This window comes from Pleurodeles waltl, chromosome 8 (genome assembly GCF_031143425.1).
Source record: "Pleurodeles waltl isolate 20211129_DDA chromosome 8, aPleWal1.hap1.20221129, whole genome shotgun sequence".
Classification (NCBI taxonomy): Eukaryota; Metazoa; Chordata; class Amphibia; order Caudata; family Salamandridae; genus Pleurodeles; species Pleurodeles waltl.
The window spans coordinates 35,272,101-35,287,093 of record NC_090447.1 but is presented as its reverse complement, the minus strand read 5'-3'; the positions used below and the strand labels follow the sequence as shown (position 1 = coordinate 35,287,093).

At 43.5% G+C, this 14,993-nt stretch overlaps 1 protein-coding gene across 1 annotated transcript; it reads left to right on the top strand.

The window, feature by feature from the left end:
• Positions 1–10,046: 10,046 nt before the first annotated feature.
• LOC138249359 (olfactory receptor 56A4-like) lies at positions 10,047–11,015 on the top strand. The gene has a single exon (XM_069203317.1). The coding sequence runs from the start codon at positions 10,047–10,049 to the stop codon at positions 11,013–11,015; it is 969 nt and encodes a 322-aa protein (XP_069059418.1).
• Positions 11,016–14,993: the final 3,978 nt, after the last annotated feature.

Here is a 14,993-nt window from a genome sequence, read left to right as displayed (position 1 = left end):
ATTTTTTTAACGTAAATTTGGTGCAAACCTAACTCCATTTTTATACTTTGGCGCTAGGTCCGTCTAGCATCAAAGTTTTGGAGTTAAAGTCATGCTTGCTTGCGGGAAACTACCTTGGGTCAATGAGATGTAAGGTGGGTGTTCCTGTGCAATAATAGATGAACTGGTCTTGGAGCCCTATTTATCCCGTGCTAAAAACACGCACGGGGTAGGGGGGCCTTAAACAATGGCCCTAAGCTTGGTTAGCGCCATTATTTAACCCCTGGCTCAGGGCAGGCATTAGGGGACCTGTGGGCCTATTTCCATGGTCAGAGACCATGGAATGTGCCCACAGGTCCCCTTTCCTTGCCCCAGGGACACCCACACCCAAGGGACACCAGAGGGTAGTGGGGACCCCATCCCAGGTAAGTAAGGTAAGTACAGGTAAGTATTTTCATTTTTTTTTTTATGTGCCATACGGGGGCCTAACTTGGCCCCCCTACATGGTACTGGGCCCAATGGCCATGCCCTGGGGACATATGTCCCTGGGGCACGGCCACTGGGGTGGTGGGCATGACTCCTGCCTTACTAAGACAGATGTCTTGTCCATGGGGGTTGTACGTCAAAAATTACACTAGTCTGGTTAGAGCCATTTTTATGCCTAAAATACACAACCTCCTGTTCCCCCTACACCTCCCCACCCAGCTAGTGTCTTTTTTCATGACGCTAGCGAGGCCTTACCGCCAGCTACCGTCATTTCATAAATATGACACCCGGACGCCATCTTGGAATGGGGCTAGCCGGCGGTATACTTTTTCACGCAAAACTGCGTTAGCCTTAGTTGGTAAAAAGTGCTTTCTTAAAACTAGTCAAATCATATGACTTTAAGATTTTACCAGTGACAGTAATCTAAATCTGAACACTTTGCAATTTACCAAAGAATCTACAATTACTTGTTATCTTCAACAAATGTTGCTTACAGATATTCTGTCCTTAAACCTAAAAGGGTCAGACAGAGACATAATAAATGCTCAATTGTTTCAGCCTTGCATCCTCACAGTTTACAGCAATTCAATGCTGAACACTAAAGATTCCAAGAGCTCTTGAACATCTGAAATCTTGGAATATAATGTAAGGGGAATCTTAAATAGTCTATTTTACAGACTGGTTAATGCTAAGAAGATTTGAAGTTCTGCTTACCTTTACCAGGCGTTTACTGTTTTTCCTCAGGGTGGATTTTATTGGCAGTTGTGATTGAGGATCATTAGCTAACTCAGTGAATGATGATAACTGATTCTCCATAGTATTATTTGCCAGTGGTATAAGGCTGAGATCCTTTGATGATATTCTGTTCTGGTTTAGTTCCTTTAATATCAGCCATTTGATGGTATTTTCTCTGACCAAAGAGCAGTTGCACACAAAGGGGCATATTAATGAGAGGTTTTTTTGTGGTTGCACAGGCCTCCAAACTATAAAGATGAGACTAGGCAAAGCCACTTTGAATGGCCTCATAAATAAGGAGTAAGACAAGGCAGCACAAATGGCTCTGTTGACTTACTCTGTCAGAGAAGCGTTCTATGGCATGGCAGTGGGTTTCCTTAATCACGTAAACCTGGGGCAGCGCCAAAATGTCACGCCTCCCCAGAGCAAGCATAACGAGGAACAATATTTTCATTTCTCGATTCTTCCTCTATCCGGGTGTGCTGCATTCTGCAGAACACATACAAAGAGGAAAACGCCTATCGGGATTGTTTTGGTTGTGGAATGTGTCCCATGTAAATATGGTTCATTCCTGCCCTTTCACATTGTCATAGGGCAGTGGACCACGAAGATTTGCGGAGCTGCCCAACGCCAAATCCCTACATATGTGCCAAAGTTTATAAGAGCTCCCATGTGAAGGGTGTGAAAGGAGGCGGGCGAGCAATCCAAGGGTACCTTAGGTGCAGCTAAACGTACTGCTAGTGGAAACCTTATCCCCTACATATAGATTTCATTCAAAGAACGTAATTGCTGTGTTATTGACAATGACTGATGCATGCAGAAGAATTGAGATTCTCTTTGTGTTAAACACCTTTAAGGACTGTTCAATGTTCGCCCTCCATGAATATTAGGGAATGTTTTTTTGGAATTCACCACAATGTTAGCTTTTTTCCTTTATTTGGGGGGTGGTCTCCCCATGCTAATCTGCTGTTCACGGTCAAGCTTAGATAGTCCTATTTTCTTACCAATTCGATACAATTACGATTCATTTCCCATTTTAGTTGTTTCCTCGACCTCTCAAACGTCATGATTTACGTTAATTTTTAGGTCATGAACTCTATTTTATGCTTGTAGTGTTTGTAAAGGGGGTTGTCCACAAAAGTTAAATATGAGATCAGCTTCCGGCTGTGTTTAGGAGAGAACCCCTCCAAGCTGTCGAGATGTCACGATAAATCATGTGTACAGCACAATAAACTGAGTCAGCAGAGCTGCCAACAGAGGTAAGACAACGGGCAGTGGATTAAACTCTACAAAAGTGTAATGAACCCTGACAATGTCCACTCCAGGGTCATACAAGGGGAGATGAGTGTCTCACTTGCATTGAAAGGGCTGTGCGTTTGCTGGTAACTTCTGAGGCAAGATCTACCCTACAGATCACTAAAACATGGCCAGCCTTTGGTTTAACCAAATTGTATAATTCGGGTACAAGAAAGAATGTGCCATCTTATGTATACTTCTGAGAAAACAAAGCATGCACTGCACCTGTTAAACATCCTAACAAATAAAAGTTATTCTGGTGAAATTGTGGTGTTTTACTGTGCATTAGAAACCAACCCATCCTAAATACGTGTTTTTGCTTTTTTACTGACTTCATGAAACGATGCTACTTGTTCAACCAAACAATCAGCAAAATGCATTTAATTGAGGTCATGTGTAAAAGAATCATTAAGCACTGCATCAGGTGGTAACATGCCGCTGCTGCACCAGGTGGTAACATGGTGCTGCTGCATCAGGTGGTAACATGGTGCTGCTGCACCAAGCAGTAACATGCCGCTGCTGCATTAGGTGGTAACATGCTGCTGCTGCATCAGGTGGTAACATGGTGCTGCTGCATCAGGTGGTAACATGGTGCTGCTGCACCAAGCAGAACATGCTGCTGCTGCACCAGGTGGTAACATGCCTCTGCTGCATTAGGTGGTAACATGCAGCTGCTGCACCAGGTGGTAATACACCTCTGCACCAGGTGGTAATACACCACCGCACCAGGTAGCAATATGCCTCTGCACCAGGTGGTAAAACACCGCTGCATCTGGTGGTAATATGCCTCTGCACCAGATGGTAACACACCTTTGTACCAGGTGGAAATACACCTCTGTACCACGCGTTACCCCACCGCTGCACCAGGTGGTAATACACTGCTGCACCAGGTGGTAACACACGGCTGCACCAGGTGGTAACTAGCCACTGCACCAGGTGGTAGCACACTGCTGCACCAGGTGGTAATACGCCTCTGCACTAGGTGGTAACACACTTTACTGTACTAAGTGGTAATATGCCTCTGTACCAGGTGGTAAAACACTGCTGCACCAGGTGGTAGCGCAATTCTGCACCAGGTGGGAATTGCCTCAGCACCAGGTCCTAAATTAGCACTTCCCTTCTCACTACTCATGGACTTGCCCAATTGTTTTGAATATGTCACAAAAGTATATTGAAACAGAAACTACTTTTAAAAAATAAATAAAGGCCATTACTTTTCTTATTTACAAATTAATACCTTTAAAAATTACCACAACTTCGAAAAGACAATTTTAAAACTTTTAACAACCATCTTCTACTCATACCTTCAACTTTGGCCATTACTTCATAAGGTCATTACTGCCAAAGAGCAGACTTAGGGCCTGATTATGATCTCGGCGGTGAGACCACCGGACAGCCAATATGGGTAGGGAGGCAGCCCCCCAGCCAGTGGCCTCCCCACTGCCATATTAGAATGTTTCCACCAGGCTGAGTGACGAAAGCATTGCAATGGCATCGGCCTCGGCTCTCAAAGAGAGCCGAGGCCAATGCCGCTGCACACAGCACACTCAGAATGCACACTGTCTGCCATGGCCGTGGCAGGCCCCCCGTGGCACGTACTCTGCCTTTCTGCCATTCTTTTCATGGCGGGGACCCTGCCATGAAAAAGCCAGAGGTAAAGAAAGTTGTGATCAGCACGGCAGTGCCAAACCGGGCACCACCATTGCTGACCATGACTTGCAACACTGCCAACCTGTCTGGATCTCTGATCCTGGCGGTGCCAGCGGTGGTGTGGCCGTTCGACCGCCAGCATCATAATCTGGCAAGCGGACCACCAGGGATGCAGCAATCAGACCGGCCTACTCGTAATCAGACCGTTAGTATTCTAAATCCATTTGTGATCATAAGAGCCAAAGAATCTGAAAATAAGTAGTGGTAATTAACTGCGTAATGTTTCACGCTGTATGCATGAAATGAAAAAGCAGAAGGGGAAAGTACTTTTGGCCAATTTGGCTAACTTTGCCAGATTCAATACCTTTTTTCCATTTTGGATATCAAAATAAAAGCAGGAACCGTATTAGAAGTAGAGCTTGCCAAAATGTTGAATTTCTTTATGTAATATCTCTTCATATTGAGGTATACATTGAAGGTAGAAGGATTGTACCCATCATTAAGTTGCCCAAGAATTGCTATGAGTGTAACCTAATCAAATTCCTATATATTTATTGCATTCCTTATGCCCATGTGCTACCGGTGGAGGATTATCAAACCTAGGAAGTTAAGCAGAGCGGGTGACTAAAGAAGAGAGCTGTAACCGGCTTCCCATTTCAGGTGAAGGCCATTGGAAATGTTTGATGCCAGTGGTAGTGTGAGAGAGCATGTCTGACCATGCTGCTGTCACAGACACAAATTATAGACGTCCTTCAGTTATACAGCATGGGACATATTTATGGCTAAGTCATGCAATGCAGCACACAAGTCACCTTTCTGCACTGTGCTGCGTGACAGGGAATGAGCTGCAATGTGTTGTACCTAAAGGAATACGGTGCATTCCTGTTTTTGTCCCTTCACTTGCGCTGTTTCTGCATTTTGGGCTTGTGTCGTTCATGCACCACATTGGAGGCAACATGCCTCACTCCAGTGTGGACATTCACATCACAGTCTGATTTACCTGCATATTTATAGGTCTCTCTTAATACCACAGGGGCTGCAGGAATCATTGTGATAAATTCTTTGAAACATACATTGAATGGGCTTTGTCTCACCTCAGGTGATTGTGTCTTTGCTATATTATTCCATTTTCATCGAATTACAATTCTTGAGGTCCTATTTTACTTATTTTACTTCTGAAAATGCAATCACCGCACATTCAATTCTTTATTTCATATGTGCATTCCATCCATAAATCACTCATTTTGTAACTGTTTTACTGCAGTAATCGTTTACATTCTTTAGTCAAATGCAAACCAGTACCACAGCATCTGTGCATGCCAGTGTTTGCATACTTCATGACATAAAAGTCAAAACTGTTGGCTCTGCAAAGGCTGTTGAAATGATTTCTGTGGCTAATGTAGAACAGTGGACAGGTAATCTATCTCTGTCCTAGTACCACCTAGTAAAGCATGAATGTGTGCTGAGTGGGAGAGCCCTCATTGCATGTATGTATAAAGTGTAGGTGGAGACAGGTAGAGTCTCTGGTTGGTTTCCTTGTTGTAAAATCACATGTCTGTGAGTCTGACACCAATGGCAGGAAACATATTTTGCTAGGTTTTGTCTGTGCACAGCACATGAAAAATGCAAGAACAACTCTTTGAAATAAAGAAAAACCCTTTTGTAATCTGACATCAAAATCAACTTTTGATTTTTTAGGAGACATTTGTAGATTTGACCAAAACTCCATTCTTCACCTGTCATTTTGCACCTGTCATTTTGTAAGTGTATCTGAGCAGCATTGAGAGCACAGCATGGCAGATCTGAGGAAGCAGTGTAAGGAGAGACGGCTGAAGCTGGCACAGGGGTCCAAGAAGAAGGAGAACAGATAGCCCTCAGAGCATGGGCAGAAGTCAGTCTGCTACAGTTCACTCTTCACAGGAGCAAGAAAAGGAAGGGGCAGGAACTGAGAAGAGATGGATAACTAACAGCAGGGGATCCATTGCCAGTGGAGGAGTAGATACCAATGGGGCCTAAATCACCTCCCTTGTCCAGAGCAGAGAGCAGTGAGTCCTCTCACAGTTTAGCCCAATCAAAGTTGGAGGACAGTCAAGTAAAGAGAAACCTAAAACTACAATATGCTACCCTTGCCCTGGATGAAATGAAACTTCTCCTGGAGGAGAAGAAACTAGCCATGGCTTTAGGAGAGAAAAAGCCCTTCTGAATCATAATGTCAGCCAGAAGGAACTGGACCTGAAGAAGGTCTCTTAAGTCAAGCGATAATGGTGGCAGTTTCAGTTTAGTTTCAGACTAGTGACTAGTATAGGTAGGAGAGTCCACACTCCCATAGACAAGGTGCATTGGTATGTGGATGGGGATGACATTGAAACGTAATTTGCAGCATTTGAGATGGCCCTGAGTATACATAGAGCCCAAAAGTGGGACTGTGGAATCACAAGCCAATTGCTGGGAGGGGGATACCCCTTCGCCCTAGAGATAGCTAACCAGATGAGTTATGCCTCTATGAAGGAAGCCGTTATCACAAAGTTGAGAAAATATTGCCTGATGTTCAAGGATAGCTGAAAGAATTCACACTTGTCATTGGTTTATTTTGAAGACGTATCAAATAAGGCACTGGATGTTTGTGTGAAGGCCAGCAAAGTGAATGTGTATGAGGGGAATTCTAATCTGATCATGAGGGAGCATATTTATTGTTTTGCAATTGCATTTGAAACTAATGGTATCCTGAGAGCTTTGGAGGGACCAGAGTGCTCAGAGGGTTTGGTCCCGCTTAGCAAAAGGATGGGGAAGAGAGAAATCAAGAATAAATCTCTAAAAGTCCCCAAAAGAGTTTTCAGGGAAAGCACTCACAGTCATTCGTTGACCATAAGAAGGGGGTTCTTTGGGAGGAAACCCTTGGGGGCCTTATGAGCCCAAGTGCTTTGACTGTCACCAGTCAGGACACAAGAAAGGAGATGCAATCTGTACTAGGAAGAAGCAGCTCCTACTGGTGTGCTGGCCTAAAGTATTGTCAGTATAGAGCTGGAGGAGAATGTTGCCCCGGTTAGTTAAGGGGGTAGTGAGAGTGACAGAAAGATGGTGACTACACCTCACTTGCCTGACAGCAGTATGAAGTACAGGCAGTGGCTCACCATCAATGGGGAGAGTATAGAGGATCTGAGTGACACAGCGCCAGCAGATGTAGGCCATAGGTTTATTTTGTTTTTGATGGATCATGCCACACAGTACCCCAAGATCATACCTTTGAGGAGAGTAAGTGTACCTGTGGTGACCAGAGTACTAATGGAGTTATATTGCCTTCATGTGATTCTCCACAGTGCCTGCGTCTAATAGGGGCACCAACTCCCTGTCTGCCTATGTGAAAGACAAGTGGGATGAGGGTGGTGTAACTTACAAGTTCTACACTCCATACCGTCTCAGCAAATGGGCTTGTTCAGAGGTTCACCAAAAGAATGAAAAACATAATTACAGACCTGTCAGAGCACCTGAGACATAAATGGGACATCCTGTTGCTATGCCTTCTCTGAGTCTATAAGAAATTGCCCCAAAAAGCCATTTGAGCTTCTGTTTGGACACCCTGTTAGAGGACATCTCTGTCTCGCGAAGGCAGCATAGGAGAAACTTCCCAGGCACCCCTCTCACAAGATGTTGTAATCTGCATGTTATCCTAAGAGTCCACTGAAAATCTTGAGGCCAGCCAAAAAATGATAAAATAGTGGTATGACCATAAGACCACTCTGACAGAATACTGACTGGCCAAATGTGCAGAATCTGTGGGTAATGGAGCCCATAGAACCCCATGCCTTACAGGCCAGTGGACAAGACCATATGGCATAAAGGAGAAAAAGAGTAAGATCACTTAACTAATAGACCTCCAAAGACCCAGGGACCCCTTAAGAGTCATTCAAGTCAATAACTAGATATCTCACTTTGAGAGGTTTTAATTAACATTGCTCATGGTGACAGACAGCGGAAGCATTGCGTCCTCCCACTCTTACTATCCTCCAAGGAGCAGGATGGGTCATTGGAGGGAGATGTCCTGACAGAACAGCAGATGTGTGACTGTTGCAAGTTTTCTCTTTTCCCTTGAGCTGAGCAACTGTGGTGCCCATGATATTGACACAGAGGGCAGCATGCCTGTCAAAAACAACTGTCTGATAAGGTGAAGGCCAGTATCAAAGATGAGTCTTCGATGATGCTGTAGTTGCTGGTAATTGAGCCCTTCAAACACCCCCAACACAAGCTCAGTGATTTTCCTAATGAAGGCTGCCCCTACAGTAACCCCAGGCACCACCCCATAACTGCAGTTCTTTGTAGTCTATAAAGGCCTCTGTTCAGTCTCAAATGTTGGTGCTCACTCCATTCCACGAGTTGATGTGCACATTGACTATTTACGGGCCACCAAGTTCCTCAGTACTTTTGATTTGTCATCAGGGCATTGACAGAACATTCTAACTAAGGAGGAGAAGGAGAAGTCAACATTCTCCACCCCAGAAGGGTCCTTTTGATTCACAGTAATGCCCTTCAGGTTGAAGAATGCTCCGTCACCTTCCAGAGATTGGTCCCAGCTGGGATGGAATATTTAAGTGCAGTCTACCTGGACGACATAGCAGTTTTCATCATTAGCTGAGATGACTACTTGTACCACCTCAAGGTAGTGCTTCAGGCCCTTCAAAGGGCAGGTCCTCAATCAAAGCCAGTAAGTGCCAGATAGGACTGGGTTCATTGGTGTACTTGGACCATCAAGTTGGTGTAGGTCATGTACAACCTTTCCTGCCAAAGATCCAGACCATTATGGTTTGGGAGCCTCCAATGGCTCAGACCCAGCCGGGAGCCTTCTTATGCCTCACTGGGTACTACAAGCGACTTATGAAGGGGTATGGTACCAGTTCCATTGCTGCCCCCTTGATTAGACTGACTTCCGAGAACCAGCCTTAGAAGGTGGTATGAACAGAGGTGTACCTAAGAGCCTCTGACACCCTAAAGGAAGCCACGTGTTCAGAACCAGTGCTAAAGGCACCTTACTTCAGTAAGGGATTTATTGTACCAAAATATGTTTCAGAGCATGTTATTGGGGCTGTGCTTTCTCAGCTGAATGATAAAGACCTCAATGAACCTTTATTAGCAGGGGTACTACCTACTGAACAAAGGTGGTGTCTACTTGAGAGGAAAGCATTTGTGGTGATCTAGGCACTAACACAACTGAGACCACACCAATGTGGGACTCATTTATGGGTTCAGAGAGGCTACAGACCACCCTCGGATGGCTGATACAAATGCAGGGTGAGAATCCTAAACAGCTGAGGAGACCCATCTCCCCTACTTTGTCTGGACTTTATAGTAGAATATCAACCTGGGACTTCCCTCACCAATACTGATGGACTTTCCAGTTTTTGCTAGAGTGTTAAATTTGTACATAAATGAGTTGATTACCTGCAGCCATTGAGCTCACTGAGAACATTTGTAATTTATTTACTTTGGTATTTATATTTTTTTCTGTAATGTTTTTTGTCATTGTTTGCCTTATTTCTTTTTTATTTTAAATTGCTGTCATTAACTGAAATAATAAATAGCTATAAAGTGAAAATAAAGTAGATTTAATCAGTTCCAATGCACCACTAGTGATGTTCTATAATCAATGTTTATTTGATCAAGTAACATACTCCCTATAACTAAAACCAATACCCTTCACTCCCAGGTAATGTCTACATCAGACCATTTCAAACCAACATGACCCTGTTGTACACTTCACTAATTTAGGGCTAGAATTATTGTAGAGCATGAATTAATCTAAACTAATTTAAGATAAAAAGGCATGATTTTAAGTGACCAGATGAATTATTAATTATTGTTTGTTATTTGATTCTTTCACCAGATCCTGATGTGCTGGTACTTTTACTATGTCCTCCATCAACACCACCTCATTCTTTCAAATCCCTTACTTTGTGCTGATGTGCTTTCCAAGCATCCAGAGCTGGCAGCATTGGCTGTCCATCACTTTGACTTTTCTTCTAGTTATCGCAGTTGCCTCCAATCTCATAATCCTGGAAGTCATACGCAGAGAGCAGAACCTTCCTGAGCCCATGTACCACTTGATCAGCTTCCTCGCTGTTTTAGATCTTGTTCTGTGCATGGCCACCATCCCCAAAATCTTGGGTGTCCTCGGCTTCAACCTAAAGGTGATTGACCTGCCCACCTGCCTCCTTCAGATGTTTGCTATGAATTCATTAGTTGTAATGGAATGTGCTACATTCCTTTTCATGGCTTTTGACTGGTATGTTGCCATTTGCAACCCCTTGAGGTATTCTTCTGTAATTAGCTTCAGATTTATTGCAAAATCCTTTCTCTTTGTTCTGCTCAGGGGCATCCTGGTCTACTTACCTTATCCAATGTTGACGGCACGACTTCAGTACTGCTCCAGAAATGTAAATGTCATTGAACATTGTGTCTGTACCAATGTAGCGGTGACATCCCTTGCTTGCAGTGATAGGACAATTAATGCAGTCTACCAGTTGGTCATTGCCTTTGGCATTTTAGGAAGTGACTTCATCTTCATTTGCCTGTCTTACTGCCTTATCCTCCGGGTGGTGATATGTATTCCAGTGAAAGGGGCTGCCAGAAAGGCATTAAGCACATGCTCCTCACATTTAATTTTGATTTCATTTTTTTACACTTTGTTGTTGGTTTTAATTTTCACAAATAAGATGGAGAAGGTAATCGTACCTGATGTCCCGATCTTGCTCAATGTCCTGCACTTCATTATACCACCTGCACTAAATCCATTAGTCTATGGACTGAGGACCAAAGAGATGAAGCCGGGCATCATGAAAATGATCAGCAGCTGGGACAAAAGTCCAGCTGTCAAATAATCAAGTATATAGATGGATGTGGCCAACATGAATGACCTTTAGAGACACTTTTTTCTGTATAGCAAACAGAACCCTTTGCCGAAAACAGATGAGTCTCTGGTAGCTGTTTACTCTCCTCTAATTCTTTACAAACAGGCCTCTCCAATACTTATGTCTGTACGGGTTGGTTGTGTCCTAAAGTGTGTCCTCCACTAACAGTGAATACAGTGATCTTATGTGAAAGACAGAACCCCTTAGCCTGTGACGTTTGACCCATATCTCTGACCTTAGACCTTAATGGCCATATTTATGAGGCTCTTGCACCGCTGTTGAGTCATTGTTTGTGACGCAGGGGAGGTGTAAACCATTAACTCATATTTATGATGGCACACAAAGCCACTTTGCGTGGCTTTGAATCGCCTCATGAATATGCAGCAAGACAGCACTAATCACTGCATTGCCTTACTTTCCGTTAAGGAGGCATTCCATGGGTGTTGCGGTGGGCGTTCCCACGCAACGCCCATGAATTTTGACGCATCCACAGATTTACAAGACCTTGTAAACCTGGGCGCATATTTACAAGCCCCTTGAGCTGCTGGTGCATCATTTTTAATGACGCTCCGGCTGCGCAGAGTGCAGACTCATATCTATTAGGACACAAAAAGCTGTGTTGCCTTGGCTTCTCATCGCCTCATAGATGTGGTGTAAGGCAACTCAGCGCTACGTCAGGGGGGCATTCCCACACATGGGTTTTGACACATTCCCAGATTCACAAGGATCTGTATATCTGGGAATGATCAAGACCGTACACCTCTCCAGGGGAGGCATAATATGTTTATTTATCCTTGTTTTTCTGCAGCACACATAGGAAGAGGAAAAGGCCTCCATGAATTGATTCTGTGCCCCTTCCTGCACAAAAGCAATCCTGCCATCAATGCCGACACTCTTGCACCATGGAGAAAATTGTGCACCAGCGCAAGGGGACAGGAGACAGTAATGCACGGCATGCCATAGATACTGCGCATTTCTGTCCCTTCACTGTGACTCAGGACCGCACAGCAGGCTGACTTGCTCCGCTGACTTGCACCACAAATCCATAAATACCCCCCTATGTCTGTAAGTTTCCTATTAGACCTTGTGTTTCGGTCCTTTTCAAATATGGGACACACTCTGACTTAAATGTCTGTGGTCTCTTAGACCTATGCCAAGCATGTTTTTCTTTCCCAACACTTATATTGAATATTTATGAATAGTGTTGCTGTTTCGAAAGTTATGTTTGTGAGTTTTCTTTGATTTCCTTAGAGAATCCTTAAAGGAATATTACAATTCCTGTTTTAATTTTGGTTTCTTACAGAATATTTTATTGGAGAGAAGCTTGATTTGAAAAGAGGCTAATTTCTTTCGAAAGGTGGCCCATTCATTATGAAAATATGTGTTTCTTCTTTGCCTTTTGACCATTTATTGATTTCTTAGTAAAATTGTGATTTCTTTACTGTATTGTTGACATTACGAAATAAAATATTAGATTTGTGAGAATTGATTACATTAGAGCGTGTTTGTCTTGAGGTCTCCGACAGGTGTATCCAGCTATATAGCTGTGAGCTTGAAGTATAAGTCGAGCTGACCTGGGTGGACGTCACTTCCGACAGGAAGACTGCAGAGTACAAAGGCTGCTGGGAGATACATACTTCAGTGTCTCATTTATTTATGTCTTTTCGAAAATGTTTATCCTCAGAGAAGACTGCTTTGATGTGAGGTCCATTTGTTTTGAAATAAGAAACCTCCATATCAAAAAGGCGGCTCTTGTTTCTGTATTTTTAATATTGTTTCATTTCAATGTCATTTTGATTGCTTTACCCACCTTGTAAACATTATCAATGAATGTTTTCAATTTCTGAGAACTCCTTATGTCAGAGTAGGTTTTCCTCAAAATGCTTCACATCACCTATACATGAATGCCATGTGGGGAGCAGAAACGAGGGGCACGAGAGCTGGCAGCATGCAGACTGCTGCTGCCTGAAGGTGCCACAACTGGGCGCCTCAGCCACACTGGGGGGAGAAAGGGGTGTAGAGTGGGGTCCATGTTTGATAACGTGCCCCAAAAGTACCACTCCGCCGACACCCCAACTATCTGCTGGACAGAGGGTGGTAAGTAACATGGGAGTATTATGTCTTGGGCATGTGAGCGGGCCGTGTGGTGCATGGGCGAAGGGGCAGAGTGGAGATGGCAGGGACACATAGCGGCTAAACTGGGTAGAATCGCTGGAAAGCGCTAGAAGTGCTTGGGAAGACTGGTCAAGATATTTCACGTTCGCTCACCTCAGTGTTTTAACTTTCACTGCTTACATGGATAGTTTTTTGTATATATACATACATAACAGCATCATTTTACATTAAACTTACACGCTTCATCTCTGTGTTTTTAAGATTTTATGGTGGGAAGAGCAGTTGGTCGCATGTTTTCTTTCCGTGCTCTGTGGTGTGCACGAACCCGATGAGACGTGGAGGTTCTGAGATAGAAACCAGACTTTTTATTGCACGGGGGAGGGGGACGTGGACCCAGCCCCCCAGCCTTCCAGGGGGGCCCTGATAGAGCCAGCTCTGTTCTTCAGAGACTCGTGCCCTGAAGATCGTGACTAAGTCTTCGACAAATTGTTTTGAAAGCCGTTTTCTTTTAATGTATTTTCATTGTGGGTGATGTGTTGGAGTCTACGACAGGCACCTTGCAGAGAACGGTCCCATTGGTGTTTCATGCAACAACCATAGAAAAAAGTTTATTTTAGAGCAAAGGAGGACCTCGCGTAGGAGATATGGGAGAGGGTCTCAGATATTATTCAGTTATTAGGGATCTGATGTTGTGTTACAATATTGAAAACACCCATCACTATTCCGGAGTATTACACGTAATCACATTTTGAATTTGTGCGAGTTAGTGACCTGGCCAAAGAGGGCACGAAAGAGCTGAAATTGGATCATAACTTCAAAGCTGTTCCAAACACGCCCCCGAAAATATGCTTGACCCAGGGCCCCCAAAATCCTCAAGTTGTTCCTGATAGAAACAGGCTTATGCATGGTCAGAGGATGTTTTCAAGTGAACAACTGGATGAGTCTTCCTTAGAAGTCCCCATTGCTCATCCACTGTACTCCAGCTGCCACAGTTCACAGTGCACCAAGTCACAAAAAGCATGATCTGCATAATAGAATCGAGCGATGTGCTAAATTTGGTGCAATTCCGTTCAGTTGTTCCGGATGTAAAAGTGTCTAAAGGTCCTATGGAAAAATGAATGGAGAAAACGTGTTTTGGGACCTCCGTCTTCTCGGACCGCGCTTGACAGATCACCCTGAATCTTTCAAGACAGAAGCTGAACTTAGCAAAGTATACGTTTTTAAATTTTTGTGAAGATTCATCAAGAAACTAGGTCCTAACTATACCTAGTGTTTATGTATATATATATACATATATATATATATATTCAAACAAAGAGGCTAATTTGATTAGGCCTTTTCGGTCAAAACGCGTTGTTCGTTTGCTCGCAGTCTTGAAATAAATAATTAACACAGAGTCCTTGGTGGAGTGCTTTGCCAAACGTCTGTTTTTATATATATATATATATATATATATATATATATATATATATATATATATATATATATATATATAGGTTATGTTTCCCTGTTTGCCACCAATTAATTAAAAGAGGAAGGGACATTAGGTAATACAGAAGTGAGTCACATTATTATAACAACTTATTTGTGCATATTCTAGCTGTAGCTCTAAGTCATGTTATTTATTTTCCAGAAGCTGTTAAGACAATTTAAAAGTCATCCAGTGGGAGGCTAGTGTCTGCTTTGACCAACATTTCTCCCTTCATCCTGGTGGGTCAGACTTGACCGTTTTTTATCATCTGCCCATTTCACTCCTACAAAAAGGTAGTAGCCTGTAATTCCAGACACCCAGTAGGAGTTCTACGGTGAGGATCACTACTTCTATCTTGTTGG

Coding starts and splice junctions, on each gene's coding strand:
- LOC138249359 (XM_069203317.1), top strand. CDS start 10,047: ATGTCCTCCATCAACACCACCTCATTCTTTCAAATCCCTTACTTTGTG.